Source organism: Chrysemys picta, chromosome 3 (assembly GCF_011386835.1).
Source record: "Chrysemys picta bellii isolate R12L10 chromosome 3, ASM1138683v2, whole genome shotgun sequence".
NCBI classification, from domain to species: Eukaryota; Metazoa; Chordata; order Testudines; family Emydidae; genus Chrysemys; species Chrysemys picta.
In genome coordinates, this window is record NC_088793.1 from 61,605,697 (window position 1) to 61,631,328 (window position 25,632).

Here is a 25,632-nt window from a genome sequence, read left to right on the forward strand (position 1 = left end):
CTATTTGGTGATTGATTGTAAGCTGTAAAAATGTTTTTTCAAAGTTAAAATAATTGACTTTTAGAGCTGAATAATGTTTGCATAAATATGTTCTTTTAGGCTGTTTGACTAGCCAGTGGGTGAGGACCTCCTACATATAAGTTTCTTCCTTTTTGCACATAACACAATTATCCAGAGCTGCCTCTGAATGTAACAGGTATAGAAGTTCCTCTAGCCCAGTGGTTTTCAATCTTTTTCATTTGTGGACGCTTTAAAAATTTCAGATGGAGGTGCAGACTTCTCCCTTCGGAAATCTTAGACGTAGTCTGTGGACCCCCAGTTGAAAACCACTGCTCTAGCTCAAGGGTGTGGGAAGGGAAAAAATTGTGAGTTATTCTTCCATTTAAACAGTACTTTCATACCTTTCATGGGTGTTTTGTATGTTTATTTGAAGTCTGTTTCCAGTTTAATGATTACTGGTGCAGGTTATTTTGGGATAATGGCCAAAGAGTAGATCGTATACCAGAAGTATACTTTTACAAACCCTGAAGCTCTAGAGATGACTGAAGCAGATCTCTTTTAATGTGTGAATGTGTGTTGAGGGGAAAGGAAGAAACTGGCAACTGGAATGAACCTGTCTGTCAGACTCGGTGGAATCCACAAATCTGATTTATAATCTATATAATAGAGATTATCTAGTATTAAAGTAGTTATCCAGGATGAAGACTAATTCAATATATGAAAATATTGTGTTGGACCTATTCAGAAAGTCCAAATCCAGGCAAAATTCCTATTTAATTCAGTTGCTGTTGTATGTGTTGAGTAACTCTGTAAACTGAGCACTTGTTTAGGTACCTAACTTTAGGAATCCAAGTTGGAAAATGTTGGCCTCAGATATTTATCCTTTTCAGATGCCTGTGTTTTTTGCATAACAAATGGTGCATTTTGAATTCAAGACATAATCTAAAACTGTTTCCAAAGAACATTTGGACAGAGGTTACAGTCAAAGTTTTTTAATCAATAAGGCGTACATATGGGTGTAACTACTTAATACTAGAAATCAGTGTTTCATGTTCTCATTTTATATACTCTGTGTTTGGATTAAAAATAACAAATTAAAGTTTGTAGACAGCTGGTCAGATTTTTATACAGTTTTTTTACCCCCCTTACAGGAATAGTGAATAGTTCCAATGATGGAGGACGGGAAGCCTGTTTGGGCTCCACACCCAACTGATGGGTTTCAGATGGGGAATATCGTGGATATTGGCCCTGACAGCTTAACTATTGAACCGTTAAACCAGAAAGGCAAGGTAAGAAAGGGATTAAGGAATCCTTAAAGAACTATACCATCACATAGTTCTATGCATAGAGCACAACAGTGGGAGTCAATTTCTAATCTCCGCTTTGTCTCTGACTTGAGCAATTCACTTAACATTTCCTTTGCCTCAGCTTCCTCAGTACAAAGAAAAATGATCATAATATTTAATTCTGCAATACTGGCTCCCACTGGCAAGAAACACATGGTTTCTGGTTGCCAAATTTCCATGTATCTGCAGTATCTATAGTAAGTAACTGAATATGTGTGTGTCTTTCTGTGCAGTGTTACTTTTCCCATATTGAAACTGAGACTGGCTCAGGATCTATCTTTGAGATGACACCTCCATTTTCTCCCTCTCCCTATGCTTGCTTTTATAATGGTTCAAAATCTAGGATGAATTATAAACACAACTTTTGGTTGTATTGATTAATGTCAGATTTCCCCCCCTCTTTCCTATAGCTTCACAGTTTCAATAGAATTAATTTTATAAGGGAAAAGCATTTTCTGAGGACACTTCATAAATGTCTGAAAGCATTATGTATTACCTGACAGGTAATTCTGAGGGATACTGAATAATGAATTTGAAACCATAGTGTCTTAACTCTTAGATGTGTTCAGACTGGTGAGACATGAGTATCATTAATTTGGGTCTTTGTACCCAAGGAAGCCCAGAATATTAAAGATAAAATTGAAAACTTGTAAATAACCCCCCCCCCCACACTGCATTTATGGTGAGGGAAACTTTGGTAATTGAACAATACCCATGTTGCTGGGGAAAAACATTTTTTAAGGAGTAATTTAAGGAATTTAGTAGCAACAGTTACATTCCATCAGTCTCCTCCAGATGACCTCTTCAAAAGTAATATGGTCTCAAACCCCAAGAGCTCTTTGGATTATATTTTTGTGATGGTTCTCACTTAATTTGATGCAGTGGCTTAATTCAATCATAGGATATCAGGGTTGGAAGGGACCTCAAGCAATCATCTAGTCCCCTGATCAAAGCAGGACAATTCCCCAGAGGGTGTTTATTTTTTTAACCCCAGTACCCTAAATGGCCCCCTCAAGGATTGAACTCACAACCCTGGGTTTAGCAGGCCAATGCTCAAACCACTGAGCTATCCCTCCCCCCCTGCCCCCCCATGTTGAAGAGGAGATGGATTCCTTGTCCTGACATATGAACTTTCAAATTGGTGGAGTTTTCACAATGTTATTCACATCCAGTAGTCTTAAGTTGAACATCAATTTATGACAGAATATCTTCATATTATAAGAAATGTCATGCTACCCAGTTATTTTAGTTCAGATAGCCAAGAAGTTATGTTTTTACATTTTACTGGCAAGAATGGTAGCAGCTCTGTTTGAAAGTCTTCATGTTCTGGTGTTTCTGAAGATTACTTAAATTGTGTGTGATTTCCAACAAGTTCCCCCTCATTATAACTTAATTTGTAAGAAAGGAGAATACCCTCATTTTCTCATCAGCTTTCTCATATTGACAATTGCAGGGAATTTAGTGACAGGTCAAGAGGTGACAGAGCAGACCTTCCTTTTCTGGGGGACATGGGTATATATCTTAGGAAGAAACCTGAATAGGAAGCTGGTCATCTTTGCTTGATAACAATATAAACCAAGTGTAATGCCATCTGATGTCATTCTTCTTCATGGTAAGAGCCACAGATAGATACAATGGGCACTTCAGCCTGTTTACACCTTGGTGTCAGAACCCGAACTTTCAGGTGGGAGTGTACTGCATATTGTGAAATTACTCTTAAGAAGTCTGCAAATGACCTAGACAAATTATATATCCTTTCTCATCTACCCTGGAAAGTTTTAACAGGGGTTTCTTGCCACTCCTACGAGCCTGGGAAAGCTGTAGGTCACCATTCCCTAAATTATTAACCATCATTCTCAGTGGCTGCTGTGGGACACAATGCCCTAATATCCAGGTTATTGCTCCAAGCTTCTGTTGCAGAATTTTATGCCTTGCCAGCACCACCACCTCTTCCCTTCAGCAGATGAGAGACAGCACCCCGGATGTGGAGGAACCAGAAGGCCTTGAGGGGCCTCTTGGTCCATGGTTTTTCTTTCTACCACACCCTCTCCCGGCCTTCATTCTTTAAGACCAGAAGTTTCCTCCGTGTACACTGGTCAATATTTAACTTGGTATCATTACCAAAGATAAATGGGAATATTCTCCACAGTGGGCAGGGACTCGGAATTTCTAATTGTGGGAGATTTTTTACCTGAAAGAGTGGCCTCCTCAATATGTGGGCACTTCACTGGCAGCCCAGTCCATGCAGGCATTATCTCAGCCCCTGCTTTGCCGTGAAAACTCTCACGTGGCATCGGGCCAGCAAGAATGAATAAACAAATGTGAATTGTTATCTGATTCCTAAGTAACTCTGTATGCTTTCATAAGCAATACTAGCATGGGTGGACAGTATTATGAGTATGCTGCCTCTCGTCCTAAAAATTGCATGTCCTACAGACTTCTCCCTGGAAAGAGAAGAATAAAAAAGTGTCATTCAAATATGTTTCATGCAGCTGTATGGGGCTTTGGTCCTTGGAATCAAATACTCAGGGAAATCTGTTCTGAGCTATCTTAGTGGTACAATAAACTTTATGGAAAGCAGCGGCTATTCAGAGCCAACAGAAAAGTCAACTTATGATCCTGACTCCTGCCACACACTATGGAAAGGAATACAGGTCATGTGACAAGGTAAAGCAGTCTGTGAAGTACATAGGAGAAAATAATCTCTTCACAAGTGGTAGTAGGGTCATTAGCTGCTCATTTTTGCCTCAGAGCTATCTCTGACAAATGGCTGTCTGGAGTTAGACCCTAAATTGGTGCCAGGCTCTCTCAATTTGGGAGCAAAAGGGCTACCTATAGCTTTGATCAAATGAGCTCACTGGACATTGTGAGGAGGGACCCTGTAGAGTTGTGCAAAAATTTCAAGAGCAACTTTGTCCCATTCCCAGTCCCAGCAACCTGGAAAGACCATGACATGAATGAAGTAATCCAAAATCTACTTCAGATTGGAATATTGCTACCTGCTCCCAATGCTATTTCTAGCCTCAGAGAATTGGGGACAAGCAGAGCAGAGCCCTGTCTAAAACATCTAAATAAGTTCTGAGTGGAGGCTAGTCTTCAAAGCATTCCCATTTTATTATCCTTAGATAATTCCTATGTTTTGCAGATGGATGGCAGCTGTTTTCTTTTCCCAACTTCAAATATTACCATACTATTTTACATGTGCTCTCAAGGTCTCTCTCCAGGATCTTGGTAGTAATTATACTGGCTTTAGAAAAGAAGAAAATTCACTTATTTCTTCCTGGACAATTTTTCTGACCTGGGTTCTGGACGACAGAAAAACTGAAGCAAACACATAGAGTGATGTGATTCCTGGAGTATCTTGGATTCAGGGCAAACACAAATACATGGTGCCAGGGAAGCCAGTCATAGGCCCTGAACTGAGAATGACTCTATCAGGTAAAAGATCTCATCTCAAGGAGAAGGTTAACAGAAGATGAAGATGGCCATAATAGAAAGTGGTGTCAAAGAGATGCAAACCCAATTCCTATTGGTTCCTGTTGGGATTTCTGGTCTGATACACAGGCATGCTTCAGTGATCCAGAGTTCATATGATACCTATCCAGTAATTCTCTGTATCCCTTCTACATTGCTACTTCATCCATTGGCAGATCTATATTTTCTGTTCCTACAACTGGTGAATGCAGAGAATCATGGTTTTTGTTTTTGTTTTGTTTTAAACATCTTCCCAGTTCAGTTCAGGGTATATGTAACAGATGGAGACAGCACAGCATCCATCAGCTAGAACACAATGATTTATTGAGGTCTCAGTGCACAGCTCCTTCCATGGATAACAGAACAGTTCTGGTTATGACACCCACCCCTTGGAAAATGGCCTTTGTTTCTTTAGTCATGGGGGAAAAAAACCCTGTTCTCACAGCCATGTGCTTTGAACAGGGGATTTCCAGCTCTCTTCCCCAAGACAGACTCCTCTGCAGATTCCATTCAGAGTCAATGGCCCTGGTGGTAGCAGTCCCACTGTATCCCAATGGGAGAGCCATTCAATGCTGATGGCCTTTGATGGTTCTGTTATGGCTTTCCAGACAGCTTCCTCACTACATGCCAAGTTCCTACTACAAAATGAATGATATAAAAATCCACGTGACTGTTACAATTACAAATAGCATTTATAAAACCAAATGGAATTCGTAATTGGACACAGACAGTCTTCCCCACACCATCACAGTGCCTATCAATGGGGAGATTAACACCAAGGTTTATCTGGCAAAATCAGATTTGCAGAGTGACTGATGCTCTCCAAAATACATCGCTCATTGCAGGTCAGTTTGGTGGGCTGCTGATTGACCCTTTTGCATACGGAAATAGTAAATAAAGTGCTCTACAGCCTCTCTGTCAGGACCTTGGATGTGGAGTGGTGAATGGCATCTTAAAAACCTAGTCAAGGTCCCTACTACATATGTCTTCCCACTTTTTTCACAGCTCCTCAGGAGATTCCAAAAATGGGGCAAGGGAGCAGCAGTGATATCTATTTAGGCCTTTCTGGCTAAAGAGGTTAATCAAGCCTGAGAGCTATAATATAGTATTGGCTCCTTGGATGCCTCTGTCATACAGAGGAGGTGAGCTAACGCAAGACCAGTAATCCATCGGAGACCAAACTTGTTTACAATAAATACTTGTATTAAGTGATTACTGTTTTCAGGGACCCCAAAAGAGAAGTCAACAAATACAGTTTATTCTACTGCCTGGTGCAAAGTCCATATTTAATTACAGTGATATACCAGTGACATAGAATCATAGAATATCAGGGTTGGAAGGGACCTCAGGAGATCATCTAGTCCAACCCTCTGCTCAAAGCAGGACCAATTCCCAACTAAATCATCCCAGCCAGGGCTTTGTCAAGCTGGGCTTTAAAAATCTCCAAGGAAGGAGATTCCACCACCTCCCTAGGTAACGCATTCCAGTGCTTCACCACCCTCCTAGTCAAATAGTGTTTCCTAATATCCAACCTAGATCTCCCCCACTGCAACTTGAGACCATTGTTCCTTGTTCTGTCATCTGCCACCACTGAGAACAGCCGAGCTCCATCCTCTTTGGAGCCCCCCCTTCAGGTAGTTGAAAGCAGCTATCAAATCCCCCCCCACTCTTCTCTTTTGCAGACTAAACAATCCCAGTTCCCTCAGCCTCTCCTCATAAGTCATGTGCTCCAGACCCCTAATCATTTTTGTTGCCCTCCGCTGGATTCTTTCCAATTTTTCCACATCCTTCTTGTAGTGTGGGGCCCAAAACTGGACACAGTAATCCTGATGAGGCCTCACCCATGTCGAATAAAAGGGAACGATCACGTTCCTCGATCTGCTGGCAATGCCCCTACTTATACAGCCCAAAATGCCGTTGGCCTTCTTGGCAACAAGAGCACACTGTTGACTCATATCCAGCTTCTCGTCCACTGTGACCCCTAGGTCCTCTTCTGCAGAACTGCTACCTAGCCATTCGGTCCCTAGTCTGTAGCAGTGCATAGGATTCTTCCGTCCTAAGTGCAGGACTCTGCACTTGTCCTTGTTGAACCTCATCAGGTTTTTTTTTTTTTTTTTTTTTGGCCCAATCCTCTAATTTGTCTAGGTCCCTCTGTATCTGATCCCTACCCTCCAGTGTATCTACCACACCTCCCAGTTTAGTGTCATCTGCAAACTTGCTGAGAGTGCAGTCCACACCATCCTCCAGATCGTTAATAAAGATATTAAACAAAACCGGCCCCAGGACCGACCCTTGGGGCACTCCGCTTGAAACCGGCTACCAACTAGACATGGAGCTGTTGATCACTACCCGTTGAGCCCGACGATCTAGCCAGCTTTCTATCCACCTTACAGTCCATTCATCCAGCCCATACTTCTTTAACTTGGCGGCAAGAATACTGTGGGAGACTGAATCAAAAGCTTTGCTAAAGTCAAGGAATAACGCATCCACTGCTTTCCCCTCATCCACAGAGCCAGTTATCTCATCATAGAAGACAATTAGGTTAGTCAGGCATGACTTCCCCTTGGTGAATCCATGCTGACTGTTCCTGATCACTTTCCTGTCCTCTAAGTGCTTCAGAATTGATTCCTTGAGGACCTGCTCCATGATTTTTCCAGGGACTGAGGTGAGGCTGACTGGCCTGTAGTTCCCCGATCCTCCTCCTTCCCTTTTTTAAAGGCAAGGCACTATATTAGCCTTTTTCCAGTCATCCGGGACCTCCCCCGATCGCCATGAGTTTTCAAAGATGATGGCCAATGGCTCCGCAATCACATCCGCCAACTCCTTTAGCACCCTCGGATGCAGCGAATCCGGCCCCATGGATTTGTGCTCATCCAGTTTTTCTAAATAGTCCCGAACCACTTCTTTCTCCACAGAGGGCTGGCCACTTCCTCCCAATACTGTGCTGCCCAGTCCAGCAGTCTGGGAGCTGACCTTGTTTGTGAAGACAGAGGCAAAAAAAGCATTGAGTACATTAGCTTTTTCCACATCTTCTGTCACTAGGTTGCCTCCCTCATTCATTAAGGGGCCCACACTTTCCTTGACTTTCTTCTTGTTGCTAACATACCTGAAGAAACCCTTCTTGTTACTCTTAACATCTCTTGCTAACTGCAACTCCAAGTGTGATTTGGCCTTCCTGATTTCACTCTTGCATGCCTGAGCGATATTTTTATACTCCTCCCTGGTCCAATCTTCCACTTCTTGTAAGCTTCTTTTTTGCATTTAAGGTCAGCAAGGATTTCACTGTTAAGCCAAGCTGGTCGCCTGCCATATTTACTATTCTTTCTACACATCGGGATGATTTGTTCCTGCAACTGCAATAAGGATTCTTTAAAATACAGCCAGCTCTCCTGGACCCCTTTGCCCTTCATGTTGTTCTCCCAGGGGATTCTGCCCATCTGTTCCCTGAGGGTGTCAAAGTCTGCATTTCTGAAGTCCAGGGTCCGTATTCTGCTGCTCTCCTTTCTTCCTTGTGTCAGGATCCTTAACTCGACCATCTCATGGTCACTGCCTCCCAGGTTCCCGTCCACTTTTGCTTCACCTACTAATTCTTCCCAGTTTGTGAGCAGCAGGTCAAGAAAAGCTCTGCCCCTAGTTGGTTCCTCCAGCACTTGCACCAGGAAACTGTTCCCTACACTTTCCAAAAACTTCCTGGATTGTCTGTGCACCGCTGTATTGTTCTCCCAGCAGATATCAGGGTGATTAAAGTCTCCCATGAGAACCAGGGCCTGCGATCTAGTAACTTCTGCTAGTTGCCGGAAGAAAGCCTCGTCCACCTCACCCCCCTGGTCTGGTGGTCTATAGCAGACTCCCACCACAACATCACTCTTGTTGCTCACACTTCTAAACTTAATCCAGAGACTCTCAGGTTTTTCTGCAGTTTCACACTGGAGCTCTGAGCAGTCATACTCCTCTCTTACATACAACACAACTTCCCCACCTTTTCTGCCCTGCCTGTCCTTCCTGAACAGTTCATATCCATCCATGACAGTACTCCAGTCACCAAGTCTCTGTTATTCCAATCGCATCATAGTTCCCTGACTGTGCCAGGACTTCCAGTTCTCTCTGCTTGTTTCCCAGGCTTCTTGCATTTGTGTATGCAACCTTGAGTTCCTACTGGAAGGCTATGTTGTGGGTGTATGAATATTGAAGCAAAAAGGTCAAGTCTCTGTAGCATAATGTTCTTAAAATGTTAATGAAAAGCAAGTTTTATACAAATCTCAACATTAAATGCTTCCTTAGGGCATTGCTTTTATTCCAGCCCCGCAAGGCCATAGAGCATGACCTTGGAACCTCATTCTGCTCTTCAGAGCACTACCCAGAATGAACCTCTGCAGGAGGTGTTGTTACATTCCTATCCGTTAGAGTAGGATTTAAAATGGCTATCATCTCCAATCAGACAATTTTTTTTTATTTGAAGTTGGAAGCTTCCTCTAACAGGACCCAATATTCTACTTTTAATTCAGTCCTCACAATTGTCACAGCATTCATTTCCTAAGTACATTCAAGACTATTCCTCCTTTGGTTAAGTATCATAGTCCAGCACTTAGGAGCAGTGAAAATCTCAGGGCAGTGTTGTCATATCTCCAATATAGAAACCTGCTAGATGGCCAATAAAGCAGAAATTCACCAAATTCTGCATATTGGTCATTCAATTCTAGCCAATGCCATTTCCTTTTTTTGACAGAAGTCTTATCTATGCCTTAGTGCACATGGTTTGGTGGAGGAGGTATTTGTACAGGATATTTACCTTGTTTTGGTTTTCCACATTTAAAGGATGTTCCTGCTTCCCATCCTGGAGGCACACTGCTATGAAAGCGCCATTGTAATAGATCTGTGGACCTTAGCATGAAGAGAAACAGGAAACTGTATTCATGCTTACCTGAAAACTTCCTTTCTTTGGGTAATAAGGTCCTCAGATCTGTCCTACCCTGGAGACAAATAGATCATCCAGGATAGAGATGGAAATTGACACTTAAGGATTTGTGGGTTTTGTTGTTTTGGGTTTTTTGTTTTGTTTTGTTACGTGGGATTTACCATCCTCTCAGTAGGAGAAATTGTCGTGCTTTTCCTTCAAAGTATATTTAACATAATCTGTAATTTAGGAAAGTAGATTTGAATTTTTTCTGACTGGGGAGAATTTCAGGAGGCTGAGTAGTTCTCTGCTACCAGTGACTGACAGGACTGGTTTTGCCCCCAAGCTTCAAGCAGGCTGAAAGGAAACATGCCGGGAGAGAGAGTGGACTCCGGTTCACTCGGCCCCTGTCCTCAGCAGATGGGTCCGGGAAGGAGTTGGCCTGCTGCTGCTGCCTCAGCCAGGCTCTCTCAGGCAGCGGCTGTGCCACACAGAGCAGCGACCCAGAGTGGCCACCATGAGAAGTGGCTGGTCCTGCCCCTTCTGCTCTTGGCCCGGCTGTCAGGGAAAGGGGCTGAGCATGCTAGGCGTGGGGGAGAGCCCCTATTCCCCCCTAGCAGGCCAAGCAGAAATTGGGTGGGGGGGGGGAGGGAGGGAGGGAGCACGTGATCCTGTCCCCCCCCCCCCCCCCATGTGTCACCTATGAAAGGGCTCTCCATGGCTGCAACATGCTTCACTGAACAACATTTGTATCTAGCAGCTATATAGATTTCCCGAGGAGGTCTGGCTAATCTAGATTCTGACCATCTCCAAGGCAATGTGTAGCCCCTCCTTTAGAATGTTTTAGCATTAATGAGAGGTAGGAGGAAAAAAAAGTGATTGTCAGGACAAGAAGTGTATGACCCATGAAGCGTCTCCTATACCAGGGAAGGAAATCATGGAAGCTTTTTTACTGTTTTCCAACTGGCGACACTTAGTTTATAGATACTTTAATACTTCAATTTAAGGAACCTGCCCCTTCAAAATGAAATGGAATTGTGGCTGCTTAATGCTGTGTGAAATTTTAGATTGTGTGACCTACATTGTATTGTTTCTATTGTACCGAAGTAAGAGGGTGTCTTAGACTGTGACAGAAAACAGGATGTTTATCATGAGGGTTTCTCACTGAGCAAAGTTTTAAATAGACAAACTTGCTTAAAATGTTAAGATCGTTATTTATGCTAGATAAAGATCTTGTTGCTTGTCTTTTGCCATTTTAGTTAAAGTAGACTAATCTCACTGCCTTAATCCCCTTCTCCTCATGGAAATTATCTTTGTAGCAGCATAGGAGCTGTAACATTAATTGATACATCAAGGTTCATTCATAGATAGCTACAATTCTCTAGTGCAAATAACCTGTGCATGCTGTATAGACTCAGATAAAATGTCTGAACAAAAGTGTGTAATTTGTTAAAAAATGCAATGCATGTTTATACACTGTGGACACTCTGATAGATCTGTTCTTGCATGTGTCTCTTTCCTTTTTTAAAACAATATAAATTACAGTTTCTGGAGTATTAAAGAGGCAAGTTTGCTCTTGCTACAAATTTGTTCCAGTGAGTGATGAACACTGGGTAAGTGGTTTTCTTGTGTAACTGAAATAAAGGATTAAAGGAAGTGCTTGTAAAATCAAAATTCAGTGTTTGGGAATATACTGTGTGTTACTATTTATATAACTAATGTAGTGCATTTTAAAATGGGAATGTATTTAAATGGGATAGGAGTACTGAAGCATGATTGCGGGTACTATGCTAGGAATCGGGAGACTTGGATCTTATTCCCTAGAGCTGCTGTTGACTTGCTGTATAACTCTGAACAAGTCCCATCCTTTTTGAATGTGTTTCCTTTTGAATAAAATACATATAACTGTGTTACTGTTTTCTATAATGCCCATCACTGAAGTATCTAAATATGTGGGGATAGTGCTTACCTTTAAAGCACTTAACATTTTTCATCCATAGTTCCCCAAGTATTAGTAGCAGTAGTACAGTTGAGACTACAATGATTGCTGTAGTGCAGCTATCTTTACCATTAGCATCCCTCCATTTGTCTAAATACGAGAATGATAAATGCTCTTGATCAGGGGTGTATCTTTGTTTATACAGTACCTATTGTGATGAGGCCCAAATCCTTGATCAGTGTCCTTAGGAGCAACTGCAGTAGAAGTAAATTGTTGTGGTGGTTGGGTTAACACACTAAAACCTGCCAAGTAGAATATAGAAATGGCAAATTTTCACTTTACTTAACACAAATAATACACTTATTGAAAACATAGCTCACAACATCTTAGAGCTACTTTCCCATCTGCAGTTGAAATTCTGAGAATATCAATGTTTTTATCTGACAGACTTTTCTGGCTGTTATCAACCAAGTGTTTCCTGCAGAAGAGGACAGTAAAAAGGATATGGAGGATAATTGTAAGTATGTATTTTATAGTGTGTGTGTGTGTGTGTGTATGTATATGTGTGTGTGTATGTATATGTGTGTGTGTATGTATATGTATAATAGCAAGGATCCATTTGTTTTGTAACCAAATCTCTACTTCTCTCTGTTTGTTTGCTTGAAGTTGCACATAGCATTAATGGATCTTTATTGCTATAAATGTGTCCTATGTTTAAACCAATTTTAAGAGGTAGTTGTACCTTACATTTATTGCTGTTCTCAATTCTCAAATGAGCATGCAAAAGGAGCATGTTTCATTCCAGCGTGTGAGCTGCAGTACTCTTATAAAACTGTAACAAAACTTGTGTCAGTTTGATTTGAATATGTTAAATCAACTGCGTCATAGTACAGTAGTGACACGATTCATCAGTTTAATGGACAGTAGAGTGAGCTACATGCAGCAATACAGGGCTTGATTTGATCTTTTGTTATGTGTTGAAAAACTACCTGTTTTGTCAAACAGTACTCCAGTTTGGGGGGTAGTAATGGAAGAGGGATGCTGTATACCCAAAATGTTAAGGCTATTGTAAGCTTCTGTACTTTTCCTCCTTTTTTTAATCTGGCAGCACTGGCTATAATTTTGTTGTTGCCTTATGCAATATAATCTGTTTGCAGAGTTTTTTATTTTCTGTGGGGGGAAAAAACTGAAGAAATTGTCTTTTTAAATTTTGCTTCCCAGGGACTGTTGGCCTGGATGTTTGAAATTGCCTTTTACATGGTCGCCAAGACTAGCTTCTGCTGTTCTTAATATAAAATACATAGAGGGTGAGATTTTCAAAAGCACTACGTGACTTAGGACCTTAAGTCTCATTGAAAGCAATAGCATCTACTTCCTGTGACTGAACCTAGATATGTAGCCACTCTGCAACAATGAAGAAAACAAGACCTGAAGCTCGTGATATCATGTACAGTGTAAGGTCATTATAGGCAGAATTGGGAGCTAACATTTTCTGTTAGAAGGTTGTCTTTTCACTGCTTATAATTTTGCCAAAGTCGTATCTATTTGGGCTGTAATTTTCCATGCTGGGTGTCTGTCTCAGGCTTATTTTTATTTATTGATTGATTTAAAGTGTCAAATAATTGAGCAGTTTCTGAGAACAAGGTTAGGAAAAAATACTTTGTGTTTTTTTTTTTTTTAAATTGTTCACTGCCATTTCATTGAGATGCTCTAGAACCTTAGTTTTTTGGAGCAGGAACTTGATGTTTTGTAAGGAAGTTACCCTGTGGTAACAGGGATGTGCATTTTACCATCTCTGTGAAAATCCCCCCAGTTTGACTGGGATATAAGCATCTGAATATAAGTTCTCATTTATTTATTTATTTATTTTATTTGACATAAGCAATCTGGTCAAGCCAAGCCAGAGCGTTCTTATCAGCAATGTTCAAGGCACGAATACCTCTAGGAAGTTCAGTCATTTTGCAGTCCTCAACAATGTGTGTCATGGTTTGTGGCTGCCCACATTGACATAGTGACCTCTTGTATACTCAGTAGAGACTTCTTGGAGTTTGGCAACTAAATTCTCCAAAGATTCCATCTGCAGTGAGCATGCTCCATCCCTACACATCTCCTAGCCGTTGCCTGGACTGCACAATGAGCTATCTCCACAGAGCAAGTGAGCATGCTTCATCCCCGGACTGCAAGGGATGAGCAGTACTTTCCCTACAATTTCTCCTCATGAATCTTGGGAGCTGATTCTCTCTCCTGTGCCTTCAGTGCCTCCCTGGTTGTGCCCAGGCAGTGTGGAGGAGAAAGAGGAAGCATCCTTGTTGAGATAGCCATGGGAGGCAGACTTGTTGAAAGTCTCTGGTAAGGGTAGAAGCGGTAAAAAAATGAAGATATCATTGTAGGGTTCTAAAATAAACCACCTAACCAGGAAGAAAAGGTGGCTGAGACCTTTTTTTAAACAACTTAATGAAATCTTCCAAAACAGAGGATTTAATGGTGATGGGGGACTTACCCAGACATCTGTTGGGAAAATAATACAGCAGGACATAGATTATCCAACAAGTTCTTGGAATGCATTGGTGACAACTTTTTATTACGGAAGACAGAGAAAGTGACTAGTGAAGAGGCTATTCTGGATTTGATGCTGACAAACAGGGAGGACCTTGAGTGAAAGTGACCATGAAATGATAGAGTTCATGATTCTCAGGAATGGTAGGAGGAAAACAGCAGAATAGAGACAATGAACTCCACAAAGGCAGATATTTGGTAGGTAAGATCCAATGGGAAGCAAGTCTAAAGGGAAAAAAGAGCTCAGGAGTTTGCAGTTTTGTAAAGAGACATTAAGTGCACAAAAGCAGACTATCCAAATGCATAAGAAAGATAGGAAATATGGTAAGAGGCCAATCTGGCTTAACCAAGAAATTTTCGATGACTTGAAACTCGAAAAAGAGTCCTACAAGAAGTGAAAACTAGGTCAAATTACAAAGGATGAACATAAACCCAACAACAAGCATGTAGGGACAAAATTAAAAAGGCCAAACCAGCCTTATAGCTTTCTTTGACAGGGTAACAAGCCTTGTGGATAGGGGGGAAGCAGTAGCTATCGTAGATTTCGACTTTAGTAAGGCTTTTGTTACTGTATCACATGACCTTCTCATAAACAAACTTTAAAAAATAATAACCCCTTCAACTGAAGCAACAACCTTTTGATGGGAGAAGAGATTTTAATTTATTTTAGGGACAGAACAAAATGTGGACCCTTTATCTTTAGGATCTTCATAAGCTTGCTCTCTTCTTCCCTTCAAAGAACTTTTTCTGACTTGGTAGTATTTTCTAAAGATGCAGAAATAGGAGAGGATTGTTTCCCTCTATATTTTCTTTCATTTTGAGAGGTCTCTCTTTTAATAGTCATGGGATTATAAATCTCCACATATTCAAGAAATTAACTTGTCCCACAAGGTTAGAATCTGAATTATACTCCTGGGAGAAATCAGAAGAGGAAGAGACTTCACCGTGAGTGTGGAAAGAAGTTGCCTATTTGGCTGATTTTCTCTCCCCATCCAAGTATAATCCTCCTGGAAGGGAAAAGGATAAAGAGTTTGGTAGGATGGAACATATGGATGAGAAATAAATCTCATTAAAGTACCCGATTGTCTGGTTCAGTAAGAACACCTCAGGCTGTCCTCTCGGGAGGAGAGAAATTAGTTTGAGAAATAGGATGAGGAACAATTTGAGTGATTTGCAGACCAGAGCGAGCGTCTGCTCAGGATAAAGCCTAAGTATTTCCTTCATTGACCTTACCATAGAAGACTTAGATGTGTAGGAAAGGAGTTTTCCTTCTGCTAGTATCTATTCGTATCCTCCCATAGCTAAAAATGCCTTCCCTAAGCAGTCCATATGTGAAGTCAAGTTACTCTTAGATCGCTTCCAGAAAGGGAAGCGCTGCTTCTTGCTGGAGCTGTACACACCAAAGGGTGGCCGTGGGAATCTGCTTTTGTTGCAAGCTGGTCTGGCACATTTGGGTAGGAGGCAGATTCATTGCTCACTGCTGAAGGGAGTGAATGGCATTGGCAGACAGGGCTCTGCTGCTGTTGCCAAGCTCCCATTGTCCACTGCTAAGGTCTGTTGGACTGTAGTTGCTGATTGTGGCAGAAGGAGGATGATGAAGAGGTTACCAGCTGCCTGTCTGGCCTCAGAGGTCCCAAGGGATTGATGTCCCTGTGGATTGAAGTAGCTGGGAAGGTTGACCTTCAGCAATAAGAACTGGATGGTTTTGTTGCAGAGGGGTGTTAAATAACTGTATAAAGTTAAGGCTTGAGAGGGTCCTGATTGGTAGTGGGTCTTGTACCATTTTATACTAAGCTTTTGGTGTTTGGAAATAGAATGAGTTATTTGAGCCTCAGGAAGTTGAGGAAGAAAAAACATGTTTTTCTGTGCAGGAATCCTGGAAACGGTGTCCTTCCTGGCCCAAATTCAGAAACAGTGGTCACTTTCTTTCATTTTGTGGGTCAATGTCTTCTTGCAGGGTGTGGTGAGCACTTGCACATGAGCAATGCATCAGTAGAGGAGTTAGAGAGCTCCTGAGACAGGAAGTACAACTGGCCATCAAGAAAACAGTGAAACTTGACTCTAAACAAAGTACTGTCAAATGCTCAAAGGAAACCAACTGAAATAATAGAGTATTTTGTGTTGCTGATTGTTTAAAGTTTAGCAGTCTGAGGTGTTGTTTGAAACCGAAAAGTAAGGATGTGTGTGTTCTGTGTTTGAAATTCTAACCGGAAACTAGAGAGACCAGGAGTAGAGGAAGTTCCTAGGTTGAGGAAGCTCTACGTAAGAGATGTTCACAGAATAGCCTTAGGGATAATGCTGTTGTTGACATAGATGGAGCGGGTATTGATGCCCTAGAATTAAGACTGCCTAACACTTTCCATTGTTAACCCTGTTTTCAGTTCTTTATAGCTTTGCCAAACGTTAACTATTCAGGCTGAAACTTTCTACGCTTGCTTTCTGTCTCAAGATGGGTTTTTTAAAGTTTTTCAGTAAAATTGGTTTGCCCATTTTCAGCAAGGAGGTTAAGGAAAAATAGGTAGTTTTGTTTAATAGTTTCTTTGCGCACCTACAGAGTTTGGAGCAGGGATTTTATATATATGGCCAAGACAATTGTCCAGGGATCAGAGGGATGCTTTTTGTTGTCCCCATGAAAATACACCCTGATTTGACCAAGTTGTGAATATTTGAAAATCACCACTTGGATATGCTAAGAATTAGCAATTTCAACTACCTAGCTGTTAGATTGCATTTTCTCTATGCACAATGGCAGAGAAAGATTTGAAGGAGGATAAGTTGGTGCCTTTATGGATTTTTACAAGAAGTTTGTTGCCATGTATAAGGGGCAGTATGGAGGAAAGCATGAATGTGCTTGTGGGAAAAGCTGTTGAGGGAGTTTGGGGCTGCTATCATTGATGGAGTGAAGTCAGAGATTGATACTTCCATGTTCTAATGTTCTTTATTAAATGTTATAAGAAAATAATATTATTTGATATTGTCACAGTAAATTTAGGTAGACATTTTCCAGACAAACTATATTTCTTTAAGTTGATAGTGTCCCTTTAAAAGGTTTTGAAGGAATCAGCGGGATTAAACTACTCATGGGCCAAAAAAGAGGAGGGGAAGCAGAATTCTTCTTAATGCTGAATTTCAGTTTAGTGATCGTACACTAAGATGGTTATTTGTCAAAATATCTGTGTGGGTTTTTAAATTGCAGGTTCACTAATGTACTTAAATGAAGCTACACTCCTTCACAATATCAAAGTGCGGTACTGTAAAGACAGAATTTATGTAAGTATTACATATTGTATTAGCTTGTATAATATGCCAAATAAATGTAATTATGCTGTTGTTTATGTAATATTTTTGTGCCATTTTGTTTTATAGCAGAAAATAGCCCAAGCATAATTGGTAGCATTTATGAATGTTAGGGTTTTTGCTAAGGAAAGTCTGGTGTGCCACCTCATTCAGATGGGTAAAAGTAGTCCGTTAATTAGGTAAATTGGGTAATTTGGACTTTCTGTATGTTGTTTAGTTCATTATTTTATTACATGGTAGCAAATTGCATTCCTTTAGGTATGCTACTTTGCCAGTAGGTCTGCTGTTACCAAAGATGGCTCTTTTTCTTCATTATTTTTGAACGAAGCAAACAGGTGCCTCCTTTGACACTTTCTAGCTCAGATGACCATCTTAATCTTTTATATTGCTATCAAATTGCCTAATTATACTTAATGAATTCTGACTAAATTACATTTAGTCCTTGCCATCTGCCCTGGCAATGACAGCTGTGAAATAGAAGAGAGGCAACAAGCATTGGGCAGGGGGGAAATCCATGTAGTTATATAAAATTATTTTTCTTCACCTTAAAAAAAAAAAAATCAGCATTGAGATGGTAGAGCTAGGCAACATTTGCATTAAAAATCAGTTGTACTCAAATGTGTTTAGACCTAAGCTTTCCCATCAAAAATTGTGTTCACTCATTTTCAGTTGTTGCTGAACTGAACACTATACAGCTATGAATAATTTACAGAATACCAGTCAACCGCTTTAGAAACCATGCTGGTAGTGTCAATAATTTGACTGCAGTTAAAAACAAAAAAAACAAAACCCAAAATACACAAAACAGATATCTAAAGCAGAAAAGACGAGGTTGAAACAGTGTTTTAAATAAACTGTTTTAAATAAATGCTACCTATGTGTTTCCCAGAATCTATGTTGTATACAATTTGGTTCAATTTTTGTTATAACTAGTTTTCCCTGGTAACGTCAAATATAATTGGAGTAAACAAGATTATTTTGTATGCTGTTTTCAGAATCAGTGGTATGTAATCTATCTAGCTACCTACAGGAGTGTTATATTAGTACTAGTGACTCTTGAACATCTTTACACATACAATTTTCTTCAGGGAAATAGTGAGAACAGAAGTAGCTGAAATAACCTTTCTGTGAGCAGGTGTAGTTCTCTCCCCACTTCAACACAGAACATGTATGCTGGGTTAGTGGCCCGTATCCAACCCCCTTCTTGGGGCTTTCCACTATTCTCAACTCAGAACAGCAAATGAAAAGAGTTAGCCTGAGTCACTTCATCATCTGGCTTTTTTAGGGTCTTTTTTTGTGCAAGAGTATCTCTTGTCTCATCCTCAGGCATCTAACTATTCATTTATGTAATCTGGTCATCATCACTAGTATCTGAGCACCTCCCACACATTCAAGAATTTATCCGCATAACTCCTCTGTGAGGTAGGGAATCTTCATTCTTCCCCATTCCACCCCTGGAATTGTGACTGTCCGGTCTGGCTGTAACTGTGAATCAGAAGAATAGCCTTATATTGCTATGCGGGATAGTATGATCTGCTACCTTTGCTGTTTAACTATTTAAACATTTTTTAAAAAGTGAATATAAAGTTGTATCACCCCAAATTGTTTTCTAGCTTGATAGAAAATCTACATTATGTATTTAGTTGTTGCATAATGTTTTTCTGTGTATCTATGGAATTTTATTCCAGTAGAATATGGACTTATGTTGATGATCAATACATCCAAGACCAATGAGATACACATTGGTAATACAGTGGCTGTGTAGATTCACAGCAGCCTTCATGTGCTCATTGACAGGTTACACACATCTTTGTGACTTAGAACTTGTTTTATGGGGTGGGTAGAATGTTGTCTAGGGCACAGTTATACTGGGTATGAGGGTGGTTTTTTTTAGAAAGTGCTTTGGAAGTTTTTGCTTTCTTCTGAGATGTCTTTTAAATACTGTTAAGAAATACAGCCACTCCAAGAGCGCATTACCCGTCTGTATTTGCAGTATGGTGTCAGAATTAGTTGTATATAATCCTAAACAATGAGACTTTTCTGGCAATATTTGATTGTGTCCCCAATCTAATTTCATTGTTCCAAATTCTGAGATAGAATTCTGTTGTTTTTAATAGCAATTCAGAGTTGCTTTTAACCAGTTAGTTGAATTCTTGCTAGTGGTTTACTATGATTTTTTTTTTCTTCACAGACCTATGTAGCCAACATTCTTATTGCAGTGAACCCATATTTTGATATTCCTAAACTTTATTCTCTGGAGACTATTAAAAAGTACCAGGGTAAATCACTTGGGACATTAGCACCACATGTCTACGCAATAGGTATGTCCACCATTTATGCCTTTCTTCTGTAAAATATGCTTTTATCCCCACTTCATCTTGCAATCACATATTAAATAACATATATAATAGCATCTGTTTTTAAACCATGTTTAAATAAGATAAATCAGTACTAAAATGACTAATCGTTTCACCTTTGATATACTGCTTCGGTGTTTAATAATAATATATTATTGATCTCCCAACAAAAATGCTTAGACTGTAGATTATGTATAGTTTAATAAACAATGCAATCAAAGCATCATAAAAATGAGACTACAATATTTAAAAAAATGAGAAATGCCATCATTAAAACTGAACGATGGCCTCTGTTGTGATGTTATCCACATTCTGAAAATTTCAATCCTTGCCAGTAAGTAGTAAGTTCATTCCCTTTCTACTTCAGCATGTTGTCAGTGTGGATTGTTCCTTCTTTTACATTTTGCCTCTTATGCATTAAAATGCCTTTAAATGATTGATTTAAACAAAGAAAACAGTTAATATGAATATTAAGTTCTTTATATGTTTAGTCTGAAGGTAATATAGTGTATAGAAGATTGTTCAAAAAGACAACAAATATGAGTCATAATTGAATCAATTTGATGTGCTGCTAACTTTCTCTCACAGAGTATGAAAACTATCCTTTTTTTTGTTTTGATCAAACAACATTTAAACAATTTTCATTAAAGTTCCTTTTCAGGATCTCTTACACAGCAACAAAATGTGGGAAGTTTGAAACAATATGAAAATGAGTCAGTGTGTCTGGATATAATTTGTCACAATGTCATGTGAAGCTGAAAATTTCTTAATAAAACACCTTCATAGCTATAAAATCAACCCTCCGCTATTTTGTAAATAAACTCCAGAGTTCAGTTCTATTAGCCCTGCATTTGTTCCCCTGTGTAACAATAGCCGTGTGGGTCTATGCCTCTGCTGCCTGGATGGGCCAGACTGAGAATGCCATGTTCAGGGCAGACTGCAGGAAATAGGGCAAATACTCCTCAAAACTGGTGGTTTATTCTATAATTCGATTCACCAAGGCAGTAACAAAAGAACTTCTGTAATACCATATTGGTTAACAAGGAGCCTGTGGGCATTCCAGCTCTTTGCTCCCATCAATACAACCATGTCTAATATAATGAAAAGTTATTGGAAAACCTTCTTCACCATATGCAAGGTTCACCAGTTCCAAAGGAACAGACAATTATCTCCAGGTCAATATGAATCTCAGATCTTACCCAGATATCACACTGTCAACCAATCCTTAATAACTAAATCTAACATTTATGAATAAAAGAAAGAAGAGAGTTATAAATGGTTAAAATATCAATATACATACAAGTGACTTCCAGTGTTCATAGTTGAAAATCACAGCAGTGATGGAATAAACTTGTAAAAGTCTCTCTGGAATCATCCCAACAGGTCAGAATCCAAAGGCTGCTTAAATGTAAAGTCTGTTAAAGTCTTTCCAAGCATTTTCCAAGGTATTCCAAATACTTATTTGGAAGATCTCCATCTTATGACTTATGCTTTCCCTGTTCAAAGTTTAGAGATGGCAGGATCAGGCCCGAGGTTTCTCTTTTATAGCTCTTCTAGCAGGTTGACAAGCCTCCTCACAGAAATTGTCACAGCAGGGCCTTCCCACAAGGAAGAATAGCAGTGCAGATGGCCTGTGGACCACTGCTTTGAAGTTAATCTTCTATTTTCTATGCATACACAGGTAAACTAGTTACACCCATTCACATAAGGCAATTAGCCGATTCTCCGGCTAATCTGATATCATAGATAGTTATGATCATATCATACTATATCATAGATAGTTAAGCTGAAGACAATGTAGATAATAATATTATTAGTTTCCTACAGTATCTTACATCTGGACACAGTCACATACATAATTAAGGCAATTAACACATGTATCATCTACAAGCTAATTTGGTTACATTGTTAAACATCTAACAGAATATAGGTAAACACAGACAAATACACTTAGTATCTACCCTTGATTTCTATTACTAAAAATGAATGAGTTGATTGCTACTCTAGTACATCTCTTTGAAATTCACATACAAGTGAATTGTCTGCATACAAATGCCTCTTGTTAAGTTGTTATGGGTCATACATAGGTTGTCTGGTCTGCTGCCACAGCCTCTTTGAAGATACAAGGCTTCATTCTTTGAGGGTGGGCCACTGTAATGTAAGGTACGGAGGTAGCAGAAATGGACTTTCATAGGATGTAATGCAGAAATTTAAATTTGTAGAGTTTTTTGATTTTTGTTCTCAAAGGGATTAAATTGGGTGTCATGTACAGCATAACTTAATTCTGATTATCAGTTGATGGTAGGAAGGGTAACATAACTTTGTGTCCTTTAATGTAATTTTTGTTGTAGCTGATAAAGCATTCCGTGACATGAAAGTACTCAAGATGAGTCAGTCCATCATAGTTTCTGGAGAATCAGGAGCTGGCAAGACAGAAAATACAAAATTTGTTCTGAGGTTTGTACATGTGTAACCAGAAAATTATTCAATGGGAATCTTTTGTATTGATACATTAGTATATCATGTTCAGAGATAAATTCTAAAGTCATTTGTAATGTTATTAATATATATTTAAGGCATGATCCAGCAAGACAGCTGAATGCTCCCAACCCTCTGATTTCAGAAATACACAGTTAAGGTTAAACTTAAAAGAAATGCAAACAGGATAAATAAGACTGATTTTTGGAATGGTGGTCACTGTGTTCATAGTAATCATGAGTTTCAGTAAAGTCAGTAATGGGCTCACCCTGCAGCAATGGCTCCTGTCCTGCAGGACACTGGTTGGCCAGCTCTTCATACTGGGCATTGCAACCTGGCACATGTGCTTGCAGCGCCACTTGGGTTTGGTTTGTCCATCCTCCCTAGATAGAGATGGGAGAGCGGATGGGCCAAACCTCAGTGGTGCTGTAACCAGATTGCAGTAGGAATCATTGCTTTCCAACCTTCCTCCCATGTTCTGGGCCTCACCTTTCAACATCCCCACTATATAATCCACTATTTTATTCACCTTCGTCCCCCCGCCCCCATGGTACACTTTTTTGGTGTCAGTCTTCCTTTTAAAAGAAAAATATAGCCAAATAGCCTACCAACAACTGCAGTTATGGATTAAATGATATTTTGGGGTGAAACGTTAATTTTACTACGTAAAAGTGAAAACTACATTTGGTGACCCTTGTGTGGGACTTTTTTCCCTGCACGTCTGCCATGAACTCTACTCAAAATTTTCATGCCAAATCTGTAGCTTTAGTGATAAAATATGGAAATGACAGAGCTCCCAAACAACCTTTACTCTACACCATAGTGACATAATGCAATAACCATATGATTGTGTTTTGGGAGTTTTGGTATTTGTTGTCCCAGGTTAGATAAAGATGAGTTTTACAGATACTAGATTTTTTTTTTACTGTTTTCCTTAATGGTGTCCTGCTAGGGCAGAATTATGGTTTATACCCTAACTGTGCATTTCTGTACCTTACCATGCTTGTATTTCTTTTAAGTTTAACCTTAACTGTGAATTTCCTGGGTTTCTAACTCTTAGTCTAGAGTAAAAGTAATTATCTTAAAAATACTGATATGTATGCTCAACTTCAACCACAGCATAACATCGGGTTTTATTGGGAATTTCTTTTTTGTTTTTATGTGAACACTAAACAACAAATACTGAGAACACTAATGTGATATTGATTTGAAGATGCATAGTATCAACCTTAAATCATTTTTTATTTTATCTTAACATTTATGACTCTATTGACTGCTATGCCCTGGCTGCTTGATGCCCCGCTGGAACAGCACAATTAGAGAATACTGCTCAGTAAAGCCTACTTTATCAGCTCATTTGCTTTGCCAGAGTACTGTAATGCAGAGAGTGTACATATCACTTTCCATCTTCCTCCTGTCCTCCAGATTCCCTTGTAGGCACATCTAATTTCCCCCTCCCTTCTGCATCCCACATTTCATTGCATGCAGATGCCCTAGTTTTCCTTCCCTTCTGAACTCCAGAAAAGATGGCCACTGCCCAAAATCACTTGCTCCTCAGTGGTGTTCTCTGCCTTTTGACAGCTTAGGAGGCCACCGTCCTAATTACGGAGCTGCAATTTGCTCCTCCAGAATCCAAACAGGATTTTGTTTATAGGCTACCAGACAGTATGTGTGTGAATAATCATTAATTCTTGATGTATGGATAAAAAGTGCTGTATAAAAGCTTAACAAATAGCTACAGATGGCACAATAATATACTAGTCAAATTGACAAAAAAAAACTCACTTCTACAAATATTGATATACATATACAGCTATGAAAAGATTGTAAAAATGAAGTCAGAAATACCAAAAACCACATTAAAGCCAACAAAAATACGCATGTTCCTTTTACAAAAGAAGAGTGTTTTAACTTATTTAAATGCCTATGCACAGAGAACTTGTAAAATAATCTTCCATTTAAAATGTTCAGATATGTTCTCCTCTGTGTAAATGGCCAACATATAATACAGACATTTAACAATTTCCTCAATTAGACTGAGGCAGCGTTACTTGGGAGTAAAAGAGAGACATTGTTTTTTATTCTTCTTTACAGGTATTTGACTGAATCCTATGGTACCGGTCAAGATATTGATGAAAGAATAGTAGAAGGTATTGTATTTTATTAAAGTGAACAAACCTTACTTGGTTTGATATGTGTAGGGGCAGTTAGACAATCATTGACAACAGTGTTTTTTAGTGGAATTGGGTGTGTTGTTTTGTTTTGCTCAAAATTGGTAGGAAACACAGAAGCAATTTTCAAGAATAAGGTTTCTCCAATCAATCTTTCTGCCATGTTAATTCATATATGTCTTAAAGCAACTCATTCTTAATACTACTTCCATGTCATCTTTATTGGATTTACATTTGTCATATTAATACATTATAAGGCCAGAAGGGAACCATTGTGATTATCTAGTCTGTATAATAAGGCCACAGGACTTCCCTGAACTAGAATATGTCTTTTAAAAATATATCCAACCTTGATTTAAAAATTTCTAGTGAAGGAGAATCTACCACAATCCTTATTAAGTTGTTCCAATGGTTAATAATCCTCACTGTTAAAAATTTGCACTTTATTTCTAATCTAAATTTGTCTAGCCTCAACTTCTAGCCATTAGATCTTGTTCAGAGAAATAGAGCAGGCTTTCATTTTTTGTTTTTATCGATGTGGTATAATAAGCATGATGTTGCTTAATTACAGCTGGGTATATAAACATCCAAATCCATGTTATGTGCCGTGGGATCTCAGAAAGTGACTGACAGTTGGACATAATGCCTGAAGCTGCATTCCATAATGTTGATTGGTATCTGTAGGTATTCTTGGAAAAAGCTGTGAAATAATTGTGCTATCTACAATAGCATCTACTGCACGTTTGAAGCAATTTTTAATCAATTGTAAACACCTTCTTAACAAGCATGCTCACAACCGCTGTATTGTTAGGAGAACCTGTAACTGATCTGAAAGACCTCTTGTCACCTTTTTATTCAATAATCCACATTTCTGTAAAGCTATTTTTAAGTTCTTCAATAAGTATTTATTATTAACGTAGCAACTTTGAAGCCCAGATTTTCATATCTCATAAACTTTTTTTTGTTTATAACAACTGTTAAGAAAGCCATATTAAGAAGTTTAACCATCAGGTTATAATTTTGAATAAAAAAAAACAAAATTCCAAGGAAGGGCTGACACTTTATCATCCTTAATTTATCTCACTATAGTGGGTTTCCTATTGATAACCTTTTAATGTTA

At 39.3% G+C, this 25,632-nt stretch overlaps 1 protein-coding gene across 13 annotated transcripts in view; it reads left to right on the forward strand.

Annotated features, from left to right (window-relative positions):
• Positions 1–25,632, forward strand: part of MYO6 (myosin VI) — a 168,041-nt gene that overhangs the window by 41,476 nt on the left and 100,933 nt on the right. For 9 of the 13 annotated variants that reach the window (XM_065588044.1, XM_065588054.1, XM_065588047.1 and 6 more), the window contains exons 2-7: positions 1,152–1,289; positions 12,101–12,170; positions 17,406–17,479; positions 19,698–19,827; positions 22,215–22,320; positions 24,436–24,491. In XM_065588044.1, the coding sequence (XP_065444116.1) occupies positions 1,170–1,289; positions 12,101–12,170; positions 17,406–17,479; positions 19,698–19,827; positions 22,215–22,320; positions 24,436–24,491 (556 nt within the window). In that variant the 5' untranslated portion in view covers positions 1,152–1,169. Of the gene's footprint in view, positions 1–263; positions 366–1,151; positions 1,290–12,100; positions 12,171–17,405; positions 17,480–19,697; positions 19,828–22,214; positions 22,321–24,435; positions 24,492–25,083; positions 25,193–25,632 lie in introns of those variants that run through there. The other 4 variants (XM_065588045.1, XM_065588055.1, XM_065588046.1 and 1 more) reach the window with 2 other exon arrangements.